The sequence below is a fragment of the Nycticebus coucang genome, chromosome 5, assembly GCF_027406575.1.
Source record: "Nycticebus coucang isolate mNycCou1 chromosome 5, mNycCou1.pri, whole genome shotgun sequence".
In the NCBI taxonomy this organism is placed as follows: Eukaryota; Metazoa; Chordata; class Mammalia; order Primates; family Lorisidae; genus Nycticebus; species Nycticebus coucang.
In genome coordinates this window covers 89191085-89214447 of record NC_069784.1, presented here as the reverse complement: position 1 = coordinate 89214447, position 23363 = coordinate 89191085, and the positions used below count along the sequence as shown (strand labels likewise).

The following is a 23363-nucleotide window of genomic DNA, read 5'->3' as shown; positions in this document are numbered from 1 at the left end:
CTATTTTTTTTCTGATGCTTTCAGACACTGGTGTTTTACTTTAAAAACTATTAAAGTTCTTTTCAAAACAATTCTCATGTTCTGCAAAAATAAGTTAAAATTACTCTGATGTTCTTTCTCTTTTGACCTTGTACCTCCTAAATTTTTAAGAGTATATCCTTCTAAAAATGTAAATTACTGTACTTGAACTCTTGGAAGAGCCATCCATCTACTTTGAAATGCATATAAAACTGTTCCCTAGTTCCCATGCACTGGTGCGTATTAATCCAACCACATGCATTTGAAGAACAGTGAAATCTTTTTAAGTTTCAGAGGAAATGCCAAGGAAGAAATCTTTGTGAAAACTCATTGTTACTTCATTTTGGTATCGGATATGGCTAGAACTTGCTAAAGACAACTTAATTCTTTCTTGAGGAAAGAATTTTAAAGAAAACATAGGAAGAAATGTTTTCACCAAGATTAGCTCTTCCCACGGCTCAGACAGAGTTACTGGTCCCTTTGTTCTGTAATTTTCTCACTTCTAATATAAGTTAACTGCAGACTTTTAATAATGGAGAGGAAATAACACACACTTGACATTGACATCACAGTAGAAAAGGCTCCTGGATAACAAGAATAGACCAGAAAAGTGAGATTGATGATAAAGCTACTAGGAACTTTCACCAGGCTGTTTCCATCACTTTTTATTGAAAATATTGTTCTTCTGACTCTAGTCCTGATGGTGCAGAAACCTGCTGAAACATTTCGAAACAAATGCCCAGAGCTGGTCTTAATGACTTCTCAAGCATCTTTCAAGTCCTTAGACCAGGATTGATTCTTAGAAAAATTTAAAGAAAGCTTTGCCTTAGAAAGCCTTCTGTCAAGAAAATAATATTTGACTTTAAGTAAGTGAAGGACTTCATTGTGTGTTCCCACAGTGATAAAAATCAGAGTAGTGGTGCCTCTTGAACTTGACAAGTAATACCTCTGTTTGCAGATTACCCGCCACTTGGATCTCCTGTGACCTAAATCTCACCAGTTATATTCACATAGTTATGAGTTTTGTCCCCACCTCCATATATAAGCCCTCCAGCCCTTTCCCACTACCTGCTTCAGGGAATCCTCTAAAGGATTCCCATGCACCTGTGTTCACAATCAGCTGGTGCTTAAAAGGGCCTCACTCTTGCCATTGCTGATCATTTCTGTACTGAAAATACCAAAGATCTTGCCACGATTTCATTCTCCTGTGTTCCCAGAGCCATAATGCTCAAGGTCAGAGTGGTCCTAGGCTACAAGCAGAGGAGGAGATGTGATCCTCTCTCTATCTCCGTGCTGCCCCTTCTATCTGGTCTTACAGGTCCACTGGAGAGCCTGGAGTCACAATGCCCAGTATCCTAGGGTGGCGCCAGATGTTCTGTAGCAGCCCTTCCACTTCTCTATCTCTTCTTCCCTGTCCTCCTCCCTCCTTCAACATCAGCAAGAGATGAAAGAGAGAAAGGTTGTTCTGGAACCAATTCCAGAACAGATATGGAGGGATGCCTATTTAGGTTTCTATTTCAAAAGAATTGCTGAACATCTGGTATATAACAGTTATTATGCTAGGTGCTAGGGATACTAAAATGAATATAATAAACCCCTGCTCTCAAGATGCTCACTGTCTAATAGGTAAATAGAAAGGTGAAAGCAAAATTATAATACAGAATTCAATAAGAGAGGCATAGTACAGGCTAAAAGGTAACCCTAAGGAAGAAATTTTGAACTCTTTCATCAAGGGAACATTAGGAAAGGCTTCTCAGAGAAGGTGAGTACTGTGTGTGCCGAGAAGGACTAGGAGTCCTCAAGTACTTCCAAGCAAAGGATAAGTACTAAGAGATGTGAGCAGAGAGATGTTAAACAACAGGTGCGCTCTTGGGACTAGAACTATGGCCTTGGTCAATTACAGAGGATTAATTGTAAGGCAAAAAGCAGGAGATAATTATGAAGAAGTTGTTAGAGGCCAAATAGTAAAGAACTTTGCCCACCATGCCCAAGAACACACGGGTTTCATCCTGTGGATTTGGGAGTCATTGAAGTTTTTACCCAGAATAATGAGCTGATCAGATTTGCATTTGGTAAACATTTCCCTGCAGATTGGATAAGGGCTGGAGAGTGCAGTCTCTGAGGACAGGACAGTCCGGAGACTGCCACAGTTGTCTAAGTGAGAGAATAGCTAAGTGAGAGAGTAGCTGATTGCTATCTTGCCTTCATTGGAAAAGGTTTCATAGAGAACAGGGGTGAACTGGCACTGTGGTAGTAGAGAACAGGAAGAGAGGCCAGAGCAGCAAGTGGAATTAGAAAGACTCGGTGAGCAGTTGGAGGTGAGGATCAGCAAGAAGCGAAGCTCTGTCTTGGAGAAATGGACAACTAAGACTTGAAATACAAAATGGATTACTCAGGACCTCTTAAGAGTGAGATGTCTGTGATTGCCCAGACAGCAGCTAGAGATTTGGGTCTGTGGCTCAGAGGATAGATCAGACCTAGAAAGGTATTCAGAAGTCATAAATGTTTAGGAGGTGGGTAAACCCACAGAGGTAGACATTACTGTAACAAATTCTGAAATAGCATACTGACATTCCAGTTAGTAGTTTGTCCAGGACTTTCTTGTTTATGTTTGTGTGTGTCCCAGAGTAATTACTAAAACTTCCCCCTTTCACTCACAAAGAGTGTCCCAGGTTAGACAATAAAATATAGGATCACTCCAGATATTGGTTATCACTCTTATTTAATCTGTTTGATTTTTTAGAATTAATATTCTAAGTGTATTACCCTTTATAAACTATATTACAAAAAAAATTCTTGCTGCTTTTTATATCAACTATGTACAAGGATAATTTACTGGTGAAGTGAGTAAATGATTAATCCATTTTTAATGTAAACCACCAACTGGTTTAGAACTGTAAGTTGTTTTTTTTTTTAAACTGTGATAGTTTCAGTTTTTCTTAAAGCAAGGCATGCCTGTTTCAGCATGTGCCTGTGTCATGTTCCTTTCACAAGCAAAATCACAGAAAAAAAGTGTTTAAATAAGTCATCACTACATATTATATTTCATAATTTTATAATTTAAAATAATTTTGTTTCTCTTTAACACTGGTTGAGTCCTGTTTACATGTATAGCATATAAATATCTGTCTCTATCAGCCCTCAATTACCTATCTATCTGTATCTCAGCGCCCTCTGGTGTTTCAGAAAGAAGAGGTTTTCTTAGAGGTACATTTCTCCAGCTGTCTTTCATCACTTCAGTTTCCATCTGAAAAATAAGTTTAATGACACAGAAACAACAATAGAGGTTTCCCTGGAAGAATGAAGCCAAAGTTAAAAATATGAGTGTTATGCTTTGCCAAAATATAGCTCAAAGTGGAGCGAAGATGAACTTGTTAACAATTTTTAAATGTTTTACGTGTATATATCTGTATTTTTTGAAAGTGGGAAGGAGTGACATCAAGAATAAAATTTATCTTATTTTCTGCACTATCTAATTTCCTATGACTACAAAAATTCTTTCTCTGAGAGGTACAGGAATAAGCCAGGGGGAGGACTGGAATTGGAGGAAGAAACACAAGTACTCAGAAGGCAGTGTCCCTTCAAAGAGCCCACGGCTTATAGAGGGATTGATGGCTATGCCACCACTGCCAAGGAAGCTTCAAGAATCTGGTGGCATTTATTTGTGTGGAGAGAATGATATAAAGCCTCTTCCTTGGCCAGCTTAGAAGGGCGCTTACTCGGGTTATACTTGAGAACTGTAAAAATATTCCAGGTCATCTGATACCAAAACCAGGAAAAGATCCAACTAAAAAGAATTTCAAACCAATTTCACTAATGAATATAGATGCAAAAATTCTCAACAAAATCTTAACCAACGTATTACAGCTTATCATCAAAAGAGTCATACATCATGATCGAGTAGGTTTCATCCCAGGGATGCAAGGCTGGTTTAATATATGCAAGTCTATAAACATTATTCACCGTATCAACAGAAGTAAAACAAAAAATTATATGACCCTCTCAATAGATGCAGAAAAAGCATTCAACAAAATCCAGCATCCTTTTGTAATTAGAACACTGAGGAGTATAGGCATAGGTGGCACATTTCTGAAACTGATCAAAGCTATTTATGACAAACCCACAGCTAATATTTTACCGAATGGAGTCAAACTGAAAGCTTTTCCTCTTAGAACTGGAACCAGACAAGGTTGTCCTCTGTCACCATTACTATTCAACATAGTGCTGGAAGTTCTAGCCAACACAATTAGACAAGACAAGAAAATAAAGGGCATCCAAATTGGAGCAGAGGAGGTTAAACTCTCCCTCTTTGCTGATGATATGATCTTATACTTAGAGAATCCTAAGACTCAACCACAAGATCTTGGAAGTCATTAAAAAATACAGTAATGTTTCAGGATATAAAATCAATGTCCACAAGTCAGTTGCTTTTGTATACGCCAACAACAGCCGAGATGTTACTTAAAGACACAACTCCCTTCACCATAGCCCCAAAGAAAATGAAATACGTAGGAATATACCTAACAAAAAAGGTGAAGGACCTCTATAAATAAAATTATGTAACCTTAAGAAAGGAAATAGCAGAGGACTTTAACAAATAGAAGAACATAACATGCTCATGGCTGGGAAGAATCAACATTGTTAAAATGTCTATACTTCCCAGAGCAATTTACCAATTCAATGCCATCCCTATTAAAATACCAACAGCCTATTTTCAAGACTTGCAAAAAATGATTCTGCGTTTTGTATGGAACCAGAAAAAAGCCTGTATAGCAAGGCAGTTCTTAGTAATAAAAACAAAGCTGGAGGCATCACCGTACTGGATTTTAGGCTGTATTACTACAAGGCCCTAGTGGTCAAGACAGCACGGTACTGGCACAAAAATAGAGACATAGACATTTGGAATCTAATAGAAAACCAGGAAATGAAATCAACAACTTATAGCCACCTAATCTTTGATAAACCAAACAAGAGAGTCCACTGGGGGAAAGACTCCCTATTCAATAAATAGTGCTGGAAGAATTGAATATCCATATGTAAAAGACTGAAACTGGACCCGTACCTTTCTCCACTCACAAAAATTGATTCAAGGTGGATAAAGGACTTAAATTTAAGGCACGAAACAATAAAAACCCTCAAAGAAAGAATAGGAAAAACACTGGATGATATCGGCCTGGGGAAAGACTTTATAAGGAAGACTGCTATGGCAATAGCAACAACAGCAATAATAAACAAATGGGATTTAATGAAACTGAAAAGCTTCTGTACAGCCAAGGAGACAACAACCAAAGCAAATAGACATCCTACCCAATGGGAAAGGACATTTGCATATTTTGAATCAGACAAACACTTATTAACCAGGATCTATACAGAACTTCAATTAATTCACAAGAAAAAAACTAACAATCCCATACATCAATGGGGAAGAGAGATGACTAGAATCTTCTTCGAAGATGACATATGAATGGCCAGCAATCATATGAAAAAATGCTCATCATCCCTAATTATTAGGGAAATGCAGATTAAAACCACCCTGAAATATCACCTAACCCCAGCGAGAATGGCCTATATCACAAAATCTCAAAACTGCAGGTGCTGGCGCAGATGTGGAGAGAAAGGAACACTTTTACACTGCTGGTGGAACTGCAAACTAGTACAACCTTTCTGGAAGGAAGTGTGGAGAAACCTCAAAGAACTCAACATAGACCTCCCATTTGATCCTGCAATCCCATTACTGGGTATCTATTTATTATAAAGACACTTGTACTAGGCTGTTTATTGCGGCCCAATTTATAATTTCCAAAATGTGGAAACAACCTAAATGTCCTTCAACCCAGGAATGGATCACTAAGTGTGGTATATGTATACCATGGAATATTATTCAGCCATAAAAAATGGAGATTCTACAGCATTTGTACTAACCTGGATGGAGGTGGAACACATTACTCTTAGTGAAGCATTACAGGAATAGAGAAGTATGAATCCTATGTACTCAATTTTGATTTGAAGACAATTAATGATAATTAATGACACGGTGGGACATGGGGGAAGGGGAGAGCAGACAGGGAAGGTGGGAAGGGTTGAGGGAAAGGAAAAGAAGAAAAAAAGAACAAGAAAAGAAAATAGTGACTAATTTTCACATAAATTGTTTTTAATTTTCACCAAAGTGTATTACTTAAACATTAATTTTTAACTCAACATGTTAATTGTTGTTTAGGATATTGTATCCTCATTTACAAGTGACATATGTTTGTAATTTCTCCTTTATAATAATATATTTTCTCCAACTTTAATATCAGGTGTACCCAGATCAAGTAGAATGATTTTGATGTATTTCTTCTTTCTCTATTGTCTATAAGATTTAGCATGATCTGTTTTTTGAAATTATCTTTTACTTTTATTTATTAATATTAGTTGTCTATTTTTTGATACTAAAGAAAAAATAAGAAGTTAACTGATGACTCCATACTGAATCTCAGAGTCAAAGCATTCTATAATAGACATACTCTTATTTGACAATGTGAATGTTACTGTCTTTGCATTATTATTATTATTATTATTATTATTGCTTAAGATTTCGATGTAGCAATTGTGTGATCCCTTTTCTGAATGTATTTATGTTCGTTCGTTCTTTACAAGGTGTTTGTTTCTAGTCCTTATCTTAAAGATTGTTATTAAACTTTAAGTCTTTTTAATTTTGTGAAGGCAAAAATAATGGAAACCTAATTAACAGACGTATATGTAAAAATAAAAATAAATAAATATTCCAGGTAAAATCATGGCATACCCTTCTGGGTAGAACACTGGCTGAACGGAGAGAAGTTTGGAATAGCCACACTCCTACCCTGGGGTTACTCTGTACAATGGTTCCACCAGGGTTCTGTGCAGCAGCTCAGCCTGCAGCTGATTCAGATACCCCAGCGCTTTGTTACAGAACAGAACCAATGGAGCACCTTGCCAGGCGAGTGAACATTTACCAAATGCCAGACTGAAGGACGCTGCGTCCTCTTGAACATAACCCTTGAATCAGTGTTTCTCATCCCAAAAGGAAGTACACGTCCCTCACGCTGTGCATACAGGGCAATTTCCTGGCCTTGAGCATTACTATGCTCCTGTCCTGGCCACATACAAAGAAACACACCCATGCACATATGCCCACACACAATCTTTCTTCAAGAGCCACATCTGAGTTGGGCTTGAATTTCAACAACTACTACTTGAGACCTCTCTGAAACAGAAGCTTGCAAGTTGGGAGAATGAATCACCTTCGCAGAGAAGAGCTCCGTTCATCACTGAGCCAAGCCTGCTCGAGCAGTTGTTTGTCCACAAGCGCCATCCATGTCAATAGGAATTTGGAATAAACCACTGAAAACAGCATGTAATCAGGGAGCATAATCCTTTAAATCTCTGTGGCAATTCAACTACAGCAGCGGTTGGACCACCCAAGAGCCACTTAGAGCATGGTGCATTTCAGGGCTTGTCTGCTTTCTTGACAGCTGTCTCTTTGAATCTTTAAGCTCTTTGGTCAGCACAATGTCAACATGATTGGCAGATATGGACAATTCTCTAGGTTGGCATCTTGAGATACAGTGAAAGTTGAAAGGTACCTGTGAAAGATGGTTGGTTAGGATTGAACAGTGACTGCCAACACAGGAGAGCATCTTATTTTATAGCATTCTGTGATTCTGAAACTGGGGATCCCGTCAGCCCTCATGCACGATCTGGGACCATTTTATATGTTATAGAGCTTTCCTATGCCAGGGACTTTCTGTTTATGGACATTATGCCCACCTACTCCCACATGCACATATACGAGTTCCTTCCTCATATGTTTAATCTACTGTTCCTATTCATTATTTGTAGGAAAGTCGAGCCTCAAAGAAGGGGCAGCTGGCTCAGAAGGAAAGCCTGGACACCACTAACCATGCAACTCAGCTTGTACAGCAAGCCCATGGTATGAGGGATAAAATCCAAGGTAAATAAATGTCTTCTCTTCTGGTTCAGCTTAATGACAAGGAAACACGTGTGTTATTAGCAACAGGCAAAAAAATGGCCACTGTGAGTGTTTGCTATTTGCCAGCAACTTGCTGTCAGAGTATCGAAGGTTTAAATTTATATAAAGTCTTCATTTTATGTTTGTTTATCTGCCTTTCTGAGCACTCATCCCTACTGTCTAGTGATGTTCAAGAATCAATGTACAGGGCGGCACTTGTGGCTCAAAGGAGTCGGGCGTCAGCCCCATATGCCAGAGGTGGTGGGTTCAAACCCAGGCCCGACCAAAAACTGAAAAAAAAAAAAAAAAAGAATCAAGGTACAAAATCATTCCCTTTTTTAGGTATCTCACAGAAATGGAATGATAGACTACCTTTCCCGCAGAGGAGACCACATGCTCTGGTGTTTCTAAAATGCCAGAGTTGAGTAGAAGTCACAGATTTTTCTAGTTATTTGCAGAGAAAACATTGCCTTTAGAATGGCAATAGACTCTCAGCTGATCCAAATCCTCACAGGCAGTTTCTATTTTTATACTCTTTCCTAAAGGCCAGGTAGGCAGGGGCCCCAGCTCAGAAGAAAATCTGGGAGGGGGCTATGGGAAATGTCTTTGTCCTAAAGCACGGTAACGGATTGTACCTCTTCTTGCAGAAACTTACTTATTCGTGCTCTAGCTTCAGATAAGTGCAGGCTATGTCACGAAGACCATCTTAACAGTGCACTAAAAGCTGGCCTGCAATTTACCAGCAGAAAACAAGAGACTTAATTTCTTCTAGGATAAGAAGAATTTTGGGGGTTAAAGTCTACTAAGATCCAGTATCTACACTTCCATGGTTTTATCCCACTATATGTTAAGGGCTAGATGACAACACCAAGTGCATCTTGGGACACAATGGTAGTAAAGGGACTCCTGGGGGAGATTCGTAGATTCATCCTGAGGCATAAGGTATATGCCAGGCAAAGGAATCTATAAACCCAAAATTAATCATTTGCCACATTTCCTCTGATGCCTGTAACAAACAGTAAAAATGAATGGCATGCATTTTAAACACTCCGCACTTTCATTGTCATATCCCCTCCCATATTTCAGACTTGTACATTTACTAATAAAATATTCTCTTCCTATAGCATTTTAGAATTACTATTGACTTGCTGAAAAACTAAGATTGAACCTAGAAGATTGGGTGACTTCATCCAACTGAGAAATAAATGCCTCTTTAGGCAACAAATAATGCCAGCACCCTCGTAAGCCATTCGGGGAAAATAATGCACCTTTGCTGTTCTAACTCATATTTTATTTGACCTTTTAAGCATGGGAAAGGATGAAAAAATACAAAAGAAATATAAATGGCAAAAATATCTTCTATTTTTACCTTACAGACTCCAAAGACCAAAGACAAAAATATTATTGTCTCTATTTCCTTTCTCTAGTCTATACCATACATGGCTTAAAATAAAATAGGCCAAAATTATAAATGTAATTGTTTGCACCATAATGTCAAAAATTCAGCATCACAAGTTCTAGTGCTAAGGGAAAAAACATCTTTTCGTATATTTCAGGGGTAAATAATTTAGACTTTACTTCAAAAGTACATTTAATTCCTTAATAATTTTTTTAGACGTATTTTAATATTCCTATAACTTTTTCAGTAATATTTATAGCATTAAAAACTTCTTCCCCCATTTATTTCCCTTCCTTCAAAATTCTGGATTGCTGAACAACACCAGTTGTGTGTCATTCCTTATTCCTAACCATCCCTAAAATAACTGCTGGTGACCTTCAAGCTCTTATCCATATAAAATATAACCCTTTATCCTGGCATGATTTATGGGACACCAGTGTTTGTTTACCCATCTTTTCTGGCCAACCACATAGATCATAGTAAACCACAGACACACAATTTCATTTATGCCAGGAAGATAAAATGCTTCCTCCCAGAGCTGCTATAGAACAAGATGACAGTTACATACCTTTATTCTGATCAGATGTAGAAGGAATGAGAGAGTCAGAGAACTATTCCAACCCTGCCAGCATTTAGTCAGGTGGCCTAATTCCTTTGAGCGTCAGTGGTCCCTCCAGTTCTAAAATTCTCCACTGTACTTATGGAGATGAGTGATAATGACCCAGAGTCAAAATGTCCCAATTTCAACAAATAGTCATACAGCAGAAGGCAAATAGCAACTGCTAACAATCAAGTATTAATGAACAAGAGCTCACATCAACAATAACAAACCTCTATTTTATATATAGAAAGACTCATTTGGACAACTAACAATTTGCTTTCGTTTTGGCATGGTCAAATCTTTGTCTAAAAATATGTTCAATACCACCAAAACATCCTACATATGACAAGAGATACGGCTGAACATTTTCTCCAAGTTAAGTATTTTATGTAAAAGGTTGATCAAAGACCCTAGATTTGTGTGCCTTAAGTATTAAGGCATGATAATTAACATTGAACATTAACATTCTTGAATCACTGTGAAAACCAGATAAAGATGAAAGCAGCAGGAGCTGATTCCCATTCTGAAGACATTGCACAGGAAGCAGAGGAGGGTGGTTGCCTCAGGTTCTCCTCCTCCTTGGAATATTTGGTGGCTGGCTGGGCCACCTTCACGACCCTCCCTTTCCATTTCAGGATCTGTGCTGTCCTTTGCCCACCAGCCCTCACTCCCCTGTGTTTTCAGAGCCAGGCCACCTCTCCCTGCTGCCTGGTTTTACCATGTTGTTCCTTTCAGAGATCAACAACAAGATGCTGTATTATGGGGAAGAGCAAGAACTTAGCCCCGAGGAAATCGCTGAGAAGTTAGCGTTGGCACAGCAAATGCTTGAGGAGATAAGACGCAAGCCGCCGTTCCTCACCCAGCGGGAGCTTGTGGACGAGGAGGCGGACGAGGCCTACGAACGTAGGTGTATTCCCCTCGTACCTCACCCAACACACACTTGCTTTCTTTATGGGCCTGGGAGAGGACACCACACTGCAGGCAACCTTTGGTCAAAACAATCAATTCCCAATATTCAGAGCTATTTAGACTGTAGATGTGGCCTCAGAGAATCCTTCCGGACAATAGACTTTATGATTTTTAGATTCAGGCCCAACTTTGAGCCCTGGAAAAATAGCTGAGATCTCATAAGGAATCCATGGAACTTGGTGAAAACATACAGACCAGGAAAAGAAAGGCTAAGGGGAATCAATTCCCAGAACTCCATGAAGAGAAATTTTATTCGGAAGGCAGAAGTACTACCAGCCTAGCAGTAGTCACATTGTGAGGGCCACAAATGACTTTTAATAGCTTTCAGCCAGTGGAAATGTAACATTTAGTGATGAATGCACGCACCAAGCTACAGTGGTATACTGAACTATGATTTGGTCACGGTATTAGTTATCAATTACTGACTAACAATCCACCCCAAACATTTAAAACAATGGCCATTTATTTGCTCACGATTTCAGGGCATAGGCAATTTGGGCTAGATTCCACCTGGATGCTCATCTCTGCTCCTTATGGCATGGTTGGGCTTCCTCAGATGTCTGGGGCTGGCTGGGGAGGCCAGGCCTCTCCCTCCATGCAGGGTCACACCTCAAGGAGGTGAGCCCAGGGTTGTTCATGTGGCAGCAGCCTGCTTAGAGGACAGGGATGGGAAGCACAAAGTCTCTTGAGAACTATGCTTGGAACTCAACAATGGCACATCCATTCTACTGGTCAAAATCAACTCAGATCCAAGGCCATGGACACTCCACTCGTGATTGGAAGAGCTGCAAAGAATTGGTATTCTTTTTAATTTACACAATCAACAAAAGAAATCACACATTCACATATTGTATTTTAGCTGCTGATATCTCAACACTGTTTAAATTCATCAATAACTCAAAATTATGGAAGTAATTAGATCTACCTCTAGATCTTGTTACTTAATACATTAATAAAGCAGCACAAATATATAACAAAATAATATATGAAATATATTACCAAAAATAAAGCAATTCACTTTTTAATTTAAAAAAAAGTCTTTATTCATACATAATATTTTACATACTTATGAGAAACGTGTGATATTTTGTGACATCAATAGAATGTATATAATGATCAAGGCAGGGTGTTTGAGGCATTTGTCATCTTGACTGTCTACCATGTATTGGTAACAGTTCAAGTCCCCTCTTCTAGCCACTTTGAAATCGCAATACTTGTTAGAAGTTCGGTTTTTAAAACATATTAGTCTCGGGTGGCGTCTGTGGCTCAGTGAGTAGGGCGCCGGCCCCATAGACCAAGGGTAGCAGGTTCAAACCCAACCTCGGCCAAACTGCAACCAAAAAAAATAGCCGGCATTGTGGTGGGCATCTGTAGTCCCAGCTGCTGGGAAGGCTATGACAAGAGAATCGCGTAAGCCCAAAAAAAAGCTGGAGGTTGCTGTGAGCCGTGTGACACCACGGCACTCTACCGAGGGCAGTAAAGTGAGACTCTGTCTCTACAAAAAAAAAAAAAAGAAAAACATATTAGTCTCCTTTTGAGTTCTATACATTTTATTATATGCATTTTAAAACACATTGTGAAAAGAATCTGAAGGATTCACTAGACTTCAATGAGACCAATGGCACAAAAAGTGTTAAAGAACATTAAGTCATTTCCCTACAATTGTCACTATCTACTTTTGCTAATGCTTCTTGTGGATAGCACACAGAAAACATTATTGACATACAGGTTTATTAGGGTAGCAAATGTGTGAAGTCTTAGAAACAGTAATGACATCCAAAGAAAACACCCCAGGTCCCCAGGTTTAAGCCTGAATGAGACTGACAGCTGTGAGGTCACAGCCAGATGCCTGCAAGTTCCTTGCCTATTATGGAATTTAACAAGACTAGCCTGGGGAAACAGGACCAGGTACATCTCCCACTCAGCCTCCTTTCACCTAGCAAATGTATTTTCAACCCTTTGCTTTACTTAGCCATGAACTTGTGTCTTCTGCTCACAGTAGTGAAAGAAAATACAAAATCTCAGTAAGATGAACTAATAGTCCCTGAAGAAAAACAGAAAGAAGGCACATTGTCAGCACATGTGCCTTTGGGCAGGGACCAAAGGGCATATACAGATTTAAGCGTAACATGTCATTGCCATTTAATTGTTATTTCACCCAAAATCACAGTTTGGATTTGCCCTTAAAAAACTAAAAATAGCTGCCCAGAGAGCATACAGAAAATGAGTGGGTATGAACATCTTTTTTGCCTTATTGTTGACAAGATAAGTTTGCTTATTTTTAATAGTAAAAGCTATTGATATCCTTTACATGGTAAAATTATTAGTGACCTAGGTAATGATATGCAGAGTATAATGACACAATTTCCATATAAAACATAATCAAACCTTTCTTTTAACTGACTGTTACTCAGGGACTCCCAAAGCCTACAAATAGCATTTTTTACTTCAAATGTCAAACATGGGGCTATTTTTGTGAACAACAGTTTCAGTCTCAATTGGTGAAGAAGGCGCGGCCTGGTAGTTTTGCCCCTTTGCTAACTGCTGGGAGGTAGTGGGAGGAGCCAGACCTGGGGACTGACCTGCCGTGTCTGTGTCTTCCAGTGCTGAGCCAGGCTGAGAGCTGGCAGCGGCTGCACGACGACACTCGCTCTCTGTTTCCTGTCGTCCTGGAGCAGCTGGACGACTACAGCGCTAAGTTGTCAGACCTCCAGGAATCACTCGACCAGGCCCTTGACCGTGTCAGGGACGCTGAAGACATGAACAGGGCCACAGCAGCCAGGCAGCGGGACCACGAGGTACAGTGGGCCCTGACTGGGAAGCGCTTCGGACACAAAGTGAAGTTACACCAAAAAGGGACAGTTGGTGTACACTTTTAAAAATATTAGCATAGGGGCAGCGCCTGTGGCTCAGCCGGTAAGGCGCAGGCCCCATATACAGAGGGTGACGGGTTCAAACCCAGCCCCTGCCAAACTGCAACCAAAAAATAGCCGGGCGTTGTGGCGGGCGCCTGTAGTCCCAGCTGCTCGGGAGGCTGAGGCAAGAGAATCGCTGAAGCCCAGGAGTTGGAGGTTGCTGTGAGCTGTGTGAGGCCACGGCACTCTACCGAGGGCCATAAAGTGAGACTCTGTCTCTACAAAAAAAAAAATAAGTAAATAAAAATATTGGCGTATTTAAATGTAAATTGGCATATTTCATACTTTTTAAACATTGGCATACTTTTTGCTGCTGTAAATTACTCATATAAGTTTGTGTCCCCAAAATCAAGTTGAAAGTGTGATCGGTGTTTGGTTCTTGGTCTGCTAAGAGTGCAGTTGTTCTTGTGCTTGTGTCTGTGTGTCTGGACAGCCTGCTCCTGCAAATGGGAAAGCAGCACTTAGCTTTTTTTGTACTGAGAGCACTAGAACACCAAAGCAGCCCAAAACTACGCATCTTGCAATGTGTGACTTTTGGAAAGTCACATTGTATACATGGTATGTTTGGAAGGCGCGATAAGCAAATCTCACAGGCTGGCTGTTCAGCAGCTGCGGAGATAGGGAGCCTAATTTAAGCTGAGGCTACATAAATGCAAAGAGGCAGGGAAAAGTCCCAGACATGGCCACAAGCTACTAGTAGTGATAAACTGTATGCCAATAGCAGGGGTCCTCAAATGGCGGCCCGCGGGCCACATGAGGCGGGGTGATTGTATTTGTTCCCGTTTTGCTTTTTTACTTCAAAATAAGATATGTGCAGTGTGCATAGGAATTTGTTCATAGTTTTTTTTTTAAACTATAGTCTGGCCCTCCAACTGTCTGAGGGACAGTGAACTGGCCCCCTGTTTAAAAAGTTTGAGGACCCCTGCAAGGTGTCAGCATCAGCAAAGTGCTCAGTCTTCTGTATCCACCTATGCTGGGGAAAACATGCAAGTGTGTTAACATGGTCAGAGCTCCATTAATTTATTTTTAGGAACAGATCTTGTTGTGAAAAGTCCTTTGGAAAGTCTGTAATGAGGAAGGGTGACACACTGTCAGTAAATGACCACAGCATTTGCTAGTGGTCAGTCAACGTCAGTGCCTGTGTCGGGACACATTGGACTTTGTAAATGTAACGAGCCAGTAGATGGTGTTACTTCTATGAAGAGACTTCGGTTCTAAAAGTGAATGATCACCAAAATCACTTTCAATTAAATGTTTCTTATGCACAATTTTTTAAAAACCTCATGCCTGTGGATACCGGGACTTTAGCATTTTACTGATTCAGACAGATGGTAGGCCCTAGCTTTGCCTCGCCAACTCTTCTGAGTACAAATGGACAGCGTGAGCAAGATTTCAGGAGAGAACAGCGTAGCATGGAGGTATTTTAAAGCCCTGCTCAGTCTCCTTCCTATTCCTGACCTTCAGCTCTGGCATCAGCCAAACTTGCACCCCTTTGTCCCCTCTCTCCCCTCAGTGATTTCACAGTCCTCACTGCCTCCATCTTTGTCTGCACCCTCATTCGTAGCCCAGCCCACAGTGTTGTCACTTTCTTGCTGGTGTCTGTCTGCAGGAATAGCTATGTGGATTTGTCCTGCTAAAATTCAACTCTTCTTCCTCCAACTTCCCCTCCTGAAGTTGGAAGTGTGTATTCCTAATACACACACACACATATTCCTGCCATGAGGAAATTGTTCGTATGTATAAGGTTGACAAACCAGTTCAGATAACCCATCTTAACTCCAGGTTAAGAACCCTGACCATCCAAAGGAGTCCTGCCCTCCCCACTGGTGCAGCCGTGGGTTGTACCCCTGGAATGATCACAGGCTTCATCACACTCATCATACATTCTTCTATGTTCCTGTCCAGGAGGCATCTTTAATTGCTGAGTGCTAGCTGTGTACTGTGTGTCTCTGTGTGTGTGTGTGTGTGTGTGTGTGTGTGTGTGTGTGTGTGTGTGTGTGTGTGGTATAGTATGCTTTTAGTCTACCTTCAGTAGTCTGGAAGCATCAAAAGGGCAACACTCCTGTCTTGCACAAATTCTATCTTTCTAGCACTGAACACAATGTCTTGCATTTGTTGATGAAAAGGCAAATGCCTGGAGCATATTCAGGTAATTACAAAAATGATTTGTGTATACCAGTTATTCTTAATTACAAACACTTATTTCAGATTAACTTGGATCTCTAAATTACTAAACACTTCTATTCTAATTCTTGGTCGTACTTTTGCATATTTAGATATCATGAAACTTTAATTCCTTCTAACAAAATTCAAAACCAACCTTTTATTTGTACACTATGTAGTAGTCTTCCCTATGACAAACTGATTTAAATAGATGTAAGTTTGTTGGAATTTGACTCAATGTTTCAGAAAACAAGCTTAAGTATTTTAAGTTCAAATTTAGCCATTAGATCTACAGCATGGGTTAAAAAAGAATAACATCAAAATTTGTCTTTATACAAAGCCAAAAAAATGCCCACATAGATTAATCACTTTGATGTGTCCAAACATCAAGCACACAACATAATTACGTTCCTTTGTCAACTGACTTCTAACTCCAAAGGTAACAGAATGATAAAAAATATTTATCCCATGAACATAAGGTTATACATTTTAAAATAGGGAAAATACTTAGAAAGTAATGTTTAGGGATCCTCATAAACCAAAGCTCTGCCTTCCCAGGATTATTCCTATCCCTTTTTTTTTTTTTTTTAAAGATTAGGAAATTTTTTCTATTTTCTACATACATGTCATAGATACTGGAGCATGCTGAATAGTACTAATTATGTCATTTTCATAATTATTAGTTTTCAAAAAATTTCTTTTGTTCAAGTTGACTGTATTTCTGTGAGAATATTTTTCTTTGTTTCAAGGCTAACTTTATTCATCTCTAATGCTGTATATGATACGTGACAGAATCCCATGAAATTGAAGCACATCATTTGCCATTGACTACAAGTACACTTATTATACACACGAGCTGTATAAACACCTCTCCTTGCAGAAATAAGAATAATTGATCCTAGATAGTCACATGTATGGCACACAGCTTTGAAGCTAGGCTCTGACTTCAAGGTGTTAGCATTGTTCTCTTATAGCAACCCAGATGCAAGAGTTACAAAAGGGGTCATGGCTCAGACATGGTGAAAGGAAGGCAGCTCTGAGGGAGCTCAATGGTACCAACCTTCTTTTGGCCTCCCTTCCTTTACATACTTTAACACACATATTGTACAGTATTGCTTTGGGCAGACCTGTATAAATACCTCTCCTTGTAGCAATTGATCCTAGATCATCACATTGTATTAGTTTGATGGATATTGAGAGGACATTTATTTTTTAATGTTCTTGCATTGAGGGGGTATTCAAATGTCATTCTTTTCTGTCTCTAGACCCACACCTACCCCTGTAGCACCACACTTGGAGAAGACATCGTTTCATTCTTCTTCCCACTAAACTGAGAAAGACCGCAAGGGCCAAAGAAAGTCCATTAAGATGAACTTGGAAAGTTTTAAAATATTTCCTTCTAATCTAGTTCCTGTGATTATTTCTGTGGTCTCCTAAATTAAACAATAACATATATTTCAACTCCAACTTAAAGTACAATTTCAACTCTAACTCAAATTACTATTTCTATAGGACCTTTGATTTTTTTTTACTCAAATTGTAAACTAAGTCTTATATTTTCCCTTCTAAAATTTCATTCTGGGTTGCTTTCAGTCTTCGGACTCATTTGAAGCCCCGTAGTATTTCTTCAGAATCACAACATCCCTGCCTCTAGAACCCAAAAGTAAAGATAGAAATTAAAGAATTTAAACTGAATTAAACAGCCCTGTTAATACATGGGCAATTTCCTTCCTCAAGAAATCTGAGCATTTAAAATAAAGAGCTCAAAGTAATATGAAGCAATATCATGATTTTATGCTTTGATAATATGGTTATTTTTAATTTTCAAAAAGATATTACATCATTCTGTATGTATTCTATTCCTCTGCAAATGGGCTGTTTGTGCCAGGCCCAAAGTTGGCACATGAAAATGGTTTTATTTAATACCTTTTCCAGTTACTGCAAACAAAGGGCCTGTATTCACTCCTTCTCCTATAGACCCATTTACATAATGAAGAAAGAGTCAGATGCCCTCTCTAATGTGCTAACTCTCTCAGATGCTGCTGTTATAAGTCGTATCCACAGCTAAGTGCTCTAAGTCTCCTCAGGTGTTTATTTTCTCTCTATATTATAAATGAAAAACTGAGCACCAGACAGGTAGTATTTCCCAAAGGCACACAGCAAGGATGGAGCTGCAATATGAACCCAAATTTGTCTGAGTCCAAAGACAGCAAGTTGACATTCACTGCTCTCCCTGGTGCTTTCCCTGAAGACACCTCTCTCTCTCTCTCTCTCTCTCTCTCTCTCTCTCTCTCTCTCTCTCGCCCTTGCTCTTCCTGCCTGCAGAAGCAGCAGGAGAGAGTGAGGGAACAAATGCAAGTGGTGAACACCTCCCTGAGAGCCTCTGTGCACTCTCTGATGATGCCTCGGCTGACAGCTTCAGAACTTGATGATATAATAAAGGTAAGGACCCACATGACTTGTTCAATCTTGTATTTTCAGCAAGTTAGAACAGTGTGGCAGAAAAATAATCAAATTCAATCCAAATCTATCAAGTTATCAGGCATTATAAAAACAAGATCAGATGATTGAATTTTTCTTGCATTGTATGGTGGCCACTAGCCACATAGGACTACTTAAACTAACCTAAAATTAAATAAATTAAAAAATAAATTTTAAAATGTATTCCTTGAGTCACAAGCTCCATATTTCAAGTCCTCAGTGGCTACCTATCATTAGCAGCTTCTATAGTCAAGATGTCCAAGTCCATCCGCCTCCTTTCACCCCCAGGGCCTGCTCCTGGAGCACCTACAAGGTCTTCTGGCAGAACCAGCTGGACATTGCCCCATACATACTCGGAGGGCTCGTGGGCAAATGCTCCTGGCCAGACACTGGGCCAGCACTGCATGTAGGGAAGACTTGGCCACGCAGCCCTGCCCAGAAACCCTGGGTTTTCCTCCTCAGAGCTTCAGATGGCCAGTGTCTTTATGACCATTCAATGCAAATGAACCCCATACCCTCAACCACTCTCCATTCTATCCCACCTGTTGTATTTTATTCAAAATACTCTTACTCTCTGAAATTATCTTATTCACTTATTTAATCACTTATTTTTTACTTATATCTACCTACTAAATTGTAAATTCCTTAAAAATAGAGGCTGTTAATAGGTTTTCTTTCTCCTGAAAAAGTACCTACCACATAGTAGGTACATGGTGAATATTTGTTGAATGAATGAATGAATGCATGAATACAGGTGGAAGGCCTATGGTATTTTTTCTGTTTATACAATTAACAATTTCTCCCAAAGTATTATTCCCCAGATGACCAACCAAATGGCTAGAGGTTTAATACTGTCACAGTAAAAATTAACTGTTTGTGCTAGGAACTGTGCTGCATTCTGGGAATACAAATAATAAGTTAAATTCAGTTCTTGCCTCCTAGGAATGTGTGATCTGGTGAGTTAAATAATCATGTAAAATTATTACAATGATGTGATACATGGATAACAGAAATATGTGGCAATACTTAATTCATCCTGAAGAGATTAGGGATGGCTACATAAAGAAAGTGATATTTGAGCTCATTTGGAAGGATTAGTAGAACTTTTCCAGGTGTATTAGTTTGAAAAGAAAAGAAAATTATTCCAGACAGGGCAAATATTATGTGCAAAGGCACAGGAGTCAGAAAAAATTATGGAGCATTAAAGCAATAGTCAGTCAAGTTCGTACCATGGAATAGAGTGGGGTGGAGAACTGAAGAAATGGATGACAGAGGAGGGGTATGCTTAGGAACTGGATTTATTCCTGTGGAGCAACTGGCTGATTCTGAGAAGAGAATTAACATGATGAGACTTTCTAAAGAGAAAGGTCACCTTTCCTGGAGGATGATGGAAAATGGATTAGAGTACTACAGGACTGGGCTTGGGGAGAGAAGTCTGTGTACTGAGAGTGGAGGACAAGGCTGGAGTCCAACCCTGAAGAACACCACTTTCTAAGGTCTCTTTCCTGGGTGGGCAAAGACAGGTCCCAGGAGACAACGGGTTCACAGAAGCTAGGAAAAGAGAGAGTTTTAAGCAGAGATGGTAACCAACACCGTTACAAGCCAGAGAGAGGTCCTGTAAATAAAGATGGGAAAATGTCAAGTGGATCTATCAATTTGGGGTCAGAAGTTGGGGATCTTGGCAAGAACCATTTCTACAAAGTGCAGTGTCCCAGCCAATGAAGAAGCTAGAAGGAAATCTAGAGTCAAAGGACAGGATTCATTTGTTTTTTAATGGGAGAAACTTGGGCATATTTGGAAAAGTCAGTGGCTAGGGAGCAAGAATAATGGAAAACATGGCCACTGAGGAAATGGGGGAGTATGTGTTATACAGAAGAAGAACACATTTTCCTCTTAAAATTGGAGAAAAATGTATGCATAAATGTGGCTGTAAATAAATGTATAGGGTTTGGGGAGAATCGCTGGGAGACGGTAGCAAAAATTTGGGGAAATTCCTGAGGGCTGCTTATAAACAGTGCCCCTTTCCAGAACCCAAATTCCAAACAAGTTGGAGCATAAATAAAATAGAAATGTGGAGACCAAGATTATCACCGTATTTCTAATGCAGCTACCGTGAAGGCCTGGTGTTAGTGCTCTTAGCAGAGCATGTTGCTGATACCCAGTCCTACTAGGCAATAGTCCCCACCCAGACAGCCAACACCAGAGGTTCTGCCCAAAATGGTTTTTACATGGAGGAACACACGAAAACTCACTTTCTGCTGGCAGCTTGCTCCCGAGATGGAGTATGGAGTTGAGCAAATCCTGTACAGTTATTCTTCCCAACTTTAATGATAGAATAAATTACTCCCTCTCATAAGAGCAGAGTGAAGAAACGGGTGGAGTTTCATTAAATAAGCTCCTTTCAGAGGGAAGAAACATCCGGAGTGTGGAAGAAATGTTCCCTGTTAACACTTTATGTCTTCCAAATAAAGAAAAGAAAGTGATCTGTTTAGAAACAAAAGAGGTTAGGAGAAGAAAATGTCTTTGGCTTGGGAATGATGACAGTGTTTAGAATCACTATTTGGGTAACTAGAGGGCAAATCTTTTTTCAGCGTTGAGAACTGAGCCAAGTCTGGAAGTCATAAAGCATCATCTACATAGTTGTGTGATCCTCAGCCAAGATCATAGGCCTGTGATTAGATTAACACCACAGGCACTTTTGTTACAAGATGAGTTTCAGGCAGGGAGTAGTAGTGAATCACGTGAAATGTAGCTGAAAGCTAAGAGAAGATCTGAATGATGCTCATAGCACCTAGTAACTTAGATGTCATTAAGGAACTTAAGTTTGGATGGGGTGTGGGGTAGAAACCAGACTGAAGTAAGTCAAAATAGTGAATAGAAAGTGAGAAAGTAGGGACAACTTTCTTCTTTTAAAAAAAAATAATCTTTTGGGGGGCGGCACCTGTGGCTCAGTGAGTAGGGCGCCGGCCCCATATACCAAAGGTGTTGGGTTCAAACCCAGCCCCGGCCGAACTGCAACAACAACAAAAAAAATAGCTGGGCATTGTGGCGGGCACCTGTAGTCCCAGCTGCTCGGGAGGCTGAGGCAAGAGAATCGCCTAAGCCCAGGAGCTGGAGGTTGCTGTGAGCCGTGTGATGCCACGGCACTCTACCGAGGGCGGTACAGTGAGCCTCTGTCTCTACAAAAAAAAAATAATAATAATAATCTTTTGGTAGGAAGGGAAACATAGCACAGTAATTTTAGAAGAATGTGTGGATAATGGGAGGTTCTTGTTTAGTTTGGGTTTTAGATCTGAAATGGGAGAGCATGTATGGATGCTAGGGAAGCAATCAACTGATAAGAAGGAGTTGAAAATGCAGGAGAAATATTTAATAGATAAATATCTATTTATGTATTTCAGACTTATGTGGGCCTGGTCTGAAATGTACTGAACTTCATAATAAGGAAGAATAGAGAATATCTTCAGGGGCTCCCTAGGAAAAATGTTTTAAGTCTTCTAAATTCAATTAATTTTTTAAAATTTGTTTCTTTAGAATACATCAGGTATTTATGCAGAAATAGATGGAGCCACAAATGAACTACGAGTAAAACTATCTAACTTAAGTAACCTCAACCATGATTTAGTCCAAGAAGCCACTGACCATGCACAGAACCTCCAACAAGAAGCTGATGAATCGATCAGGTAATGTCTTGGCTTTAGAAATGCAAATATTACACATGGGCTGACTAAAATATTTTTATTCCATTTCACATGCTAGAGTTACTGGGATACAATCTCAGCAGGTTGGCTTGGGTTGGATTTGTTTGTTGATCTGTTTGTTGGTTGGTTGCCCCTCTAAGAGTCAATTATTATTTGTTGCAATTGTTTTAGGGAGACAGTTTTTTGATTTAAAAAATGTATGCCCTATTAGAGGGCTGTGTTCTTGGTTGAGTGCTAGGGGTTCTATTCCACAGTTAAGAGGGTATCCTAAGACCTTTTGGTTAGAGGCTATCACTGCTGCATATTAAATAAATAAATTTAACATTATTAAATAAATCAGATCCCTTTACAAAGTCTAATTCTACTATCAGCTATTTATTTCAATAGCAGCATTAGCTTTCCACACTCAAGTGTCTTAAGTAAAGGTGGTTAACTGACTTCTGGTAAATACTCCAGTCACTCTGCAGTGCTCAGCAAGAACTATTTGATTTCAACACCTGTTAAGAGAAAATCAATTGACAATTTTCCTTGCAGCATCTCAAAGAGAGTCCTGCTTCCCCTGGGCTCTCAATTAATGTTAATTGAAATGTACTGAAAGTTAGAATTGAATTCATGACCCTGACATAACAGGCAAATAATGAGATCATTATAAAGACTTCAGAACTAGCAGTTAGAAATAAGAACCAGTAAGGGTTATGAATAAAATAAGAACCAGTATTTACTTCTGTTGCAAACATAAATCCCCCTTTTACTTCTGATTGGCAAAATTTTCAAATCTTCCAAATATACTGAGGAAGAGGGAGAGGGGGAGAGATCACAGAGGTCACACAAAATCTTGGTGTGTGAGATAGAGCAATGTCCAGCCCAGTGGCATGGCCCTAGAAAATGTGCCTTTGATGATGCAATAACATGGAGCTTAGATAAAGTGCTGTTTTGGGGTAAGATACTGTATGGGTGGAATATTGTTTCTGAGAGCTGTCTTCATCATTCTTTTATCATTTTAGCAACTACATCCCACTGATTAGAATCCTAAAACGTAGCTCCTCTAACTGCCACTCTGCAACAAACAGGGCTCTGGTGGGATTCTCCTAACCAAGTTACTACATGCTTTACAAGAAACATG

The 23363-nt window shown here is 39.6% G+C and overlaps 1 protein-coding gene across 1 annotated transcript in view; it reads left to right on the top strand.

Annotated features, from left to right (window-relative positions):
* Positions 1-23363, top strand: part of LAMA4 (laminin subunit alpha 4) — a 162193-nt gene that overhangs the window by 82425 nt on the left and 56405 nt on the right. Inside the window, exons 9-13 of the mRNA XM_053591244.1 lie at positions 7882-7993; positions 10747-10914; positions 13585-13778; positions 18384-18500; positions 22074-22222. Of these exons, the coding sequence (XP_053447219.1) occupies positions 7882-7993; positions 10747-10914; positions 13585-13778; positions 18384-18500; positions 22074-22222 (740 nt within the window). The remainder of the gene's footprint in view (positions 1-7881; positions 7994-10746; positions 10915-13584; positions 13779-18383; positions 18501-22073; positions 22223-23363) is intronic.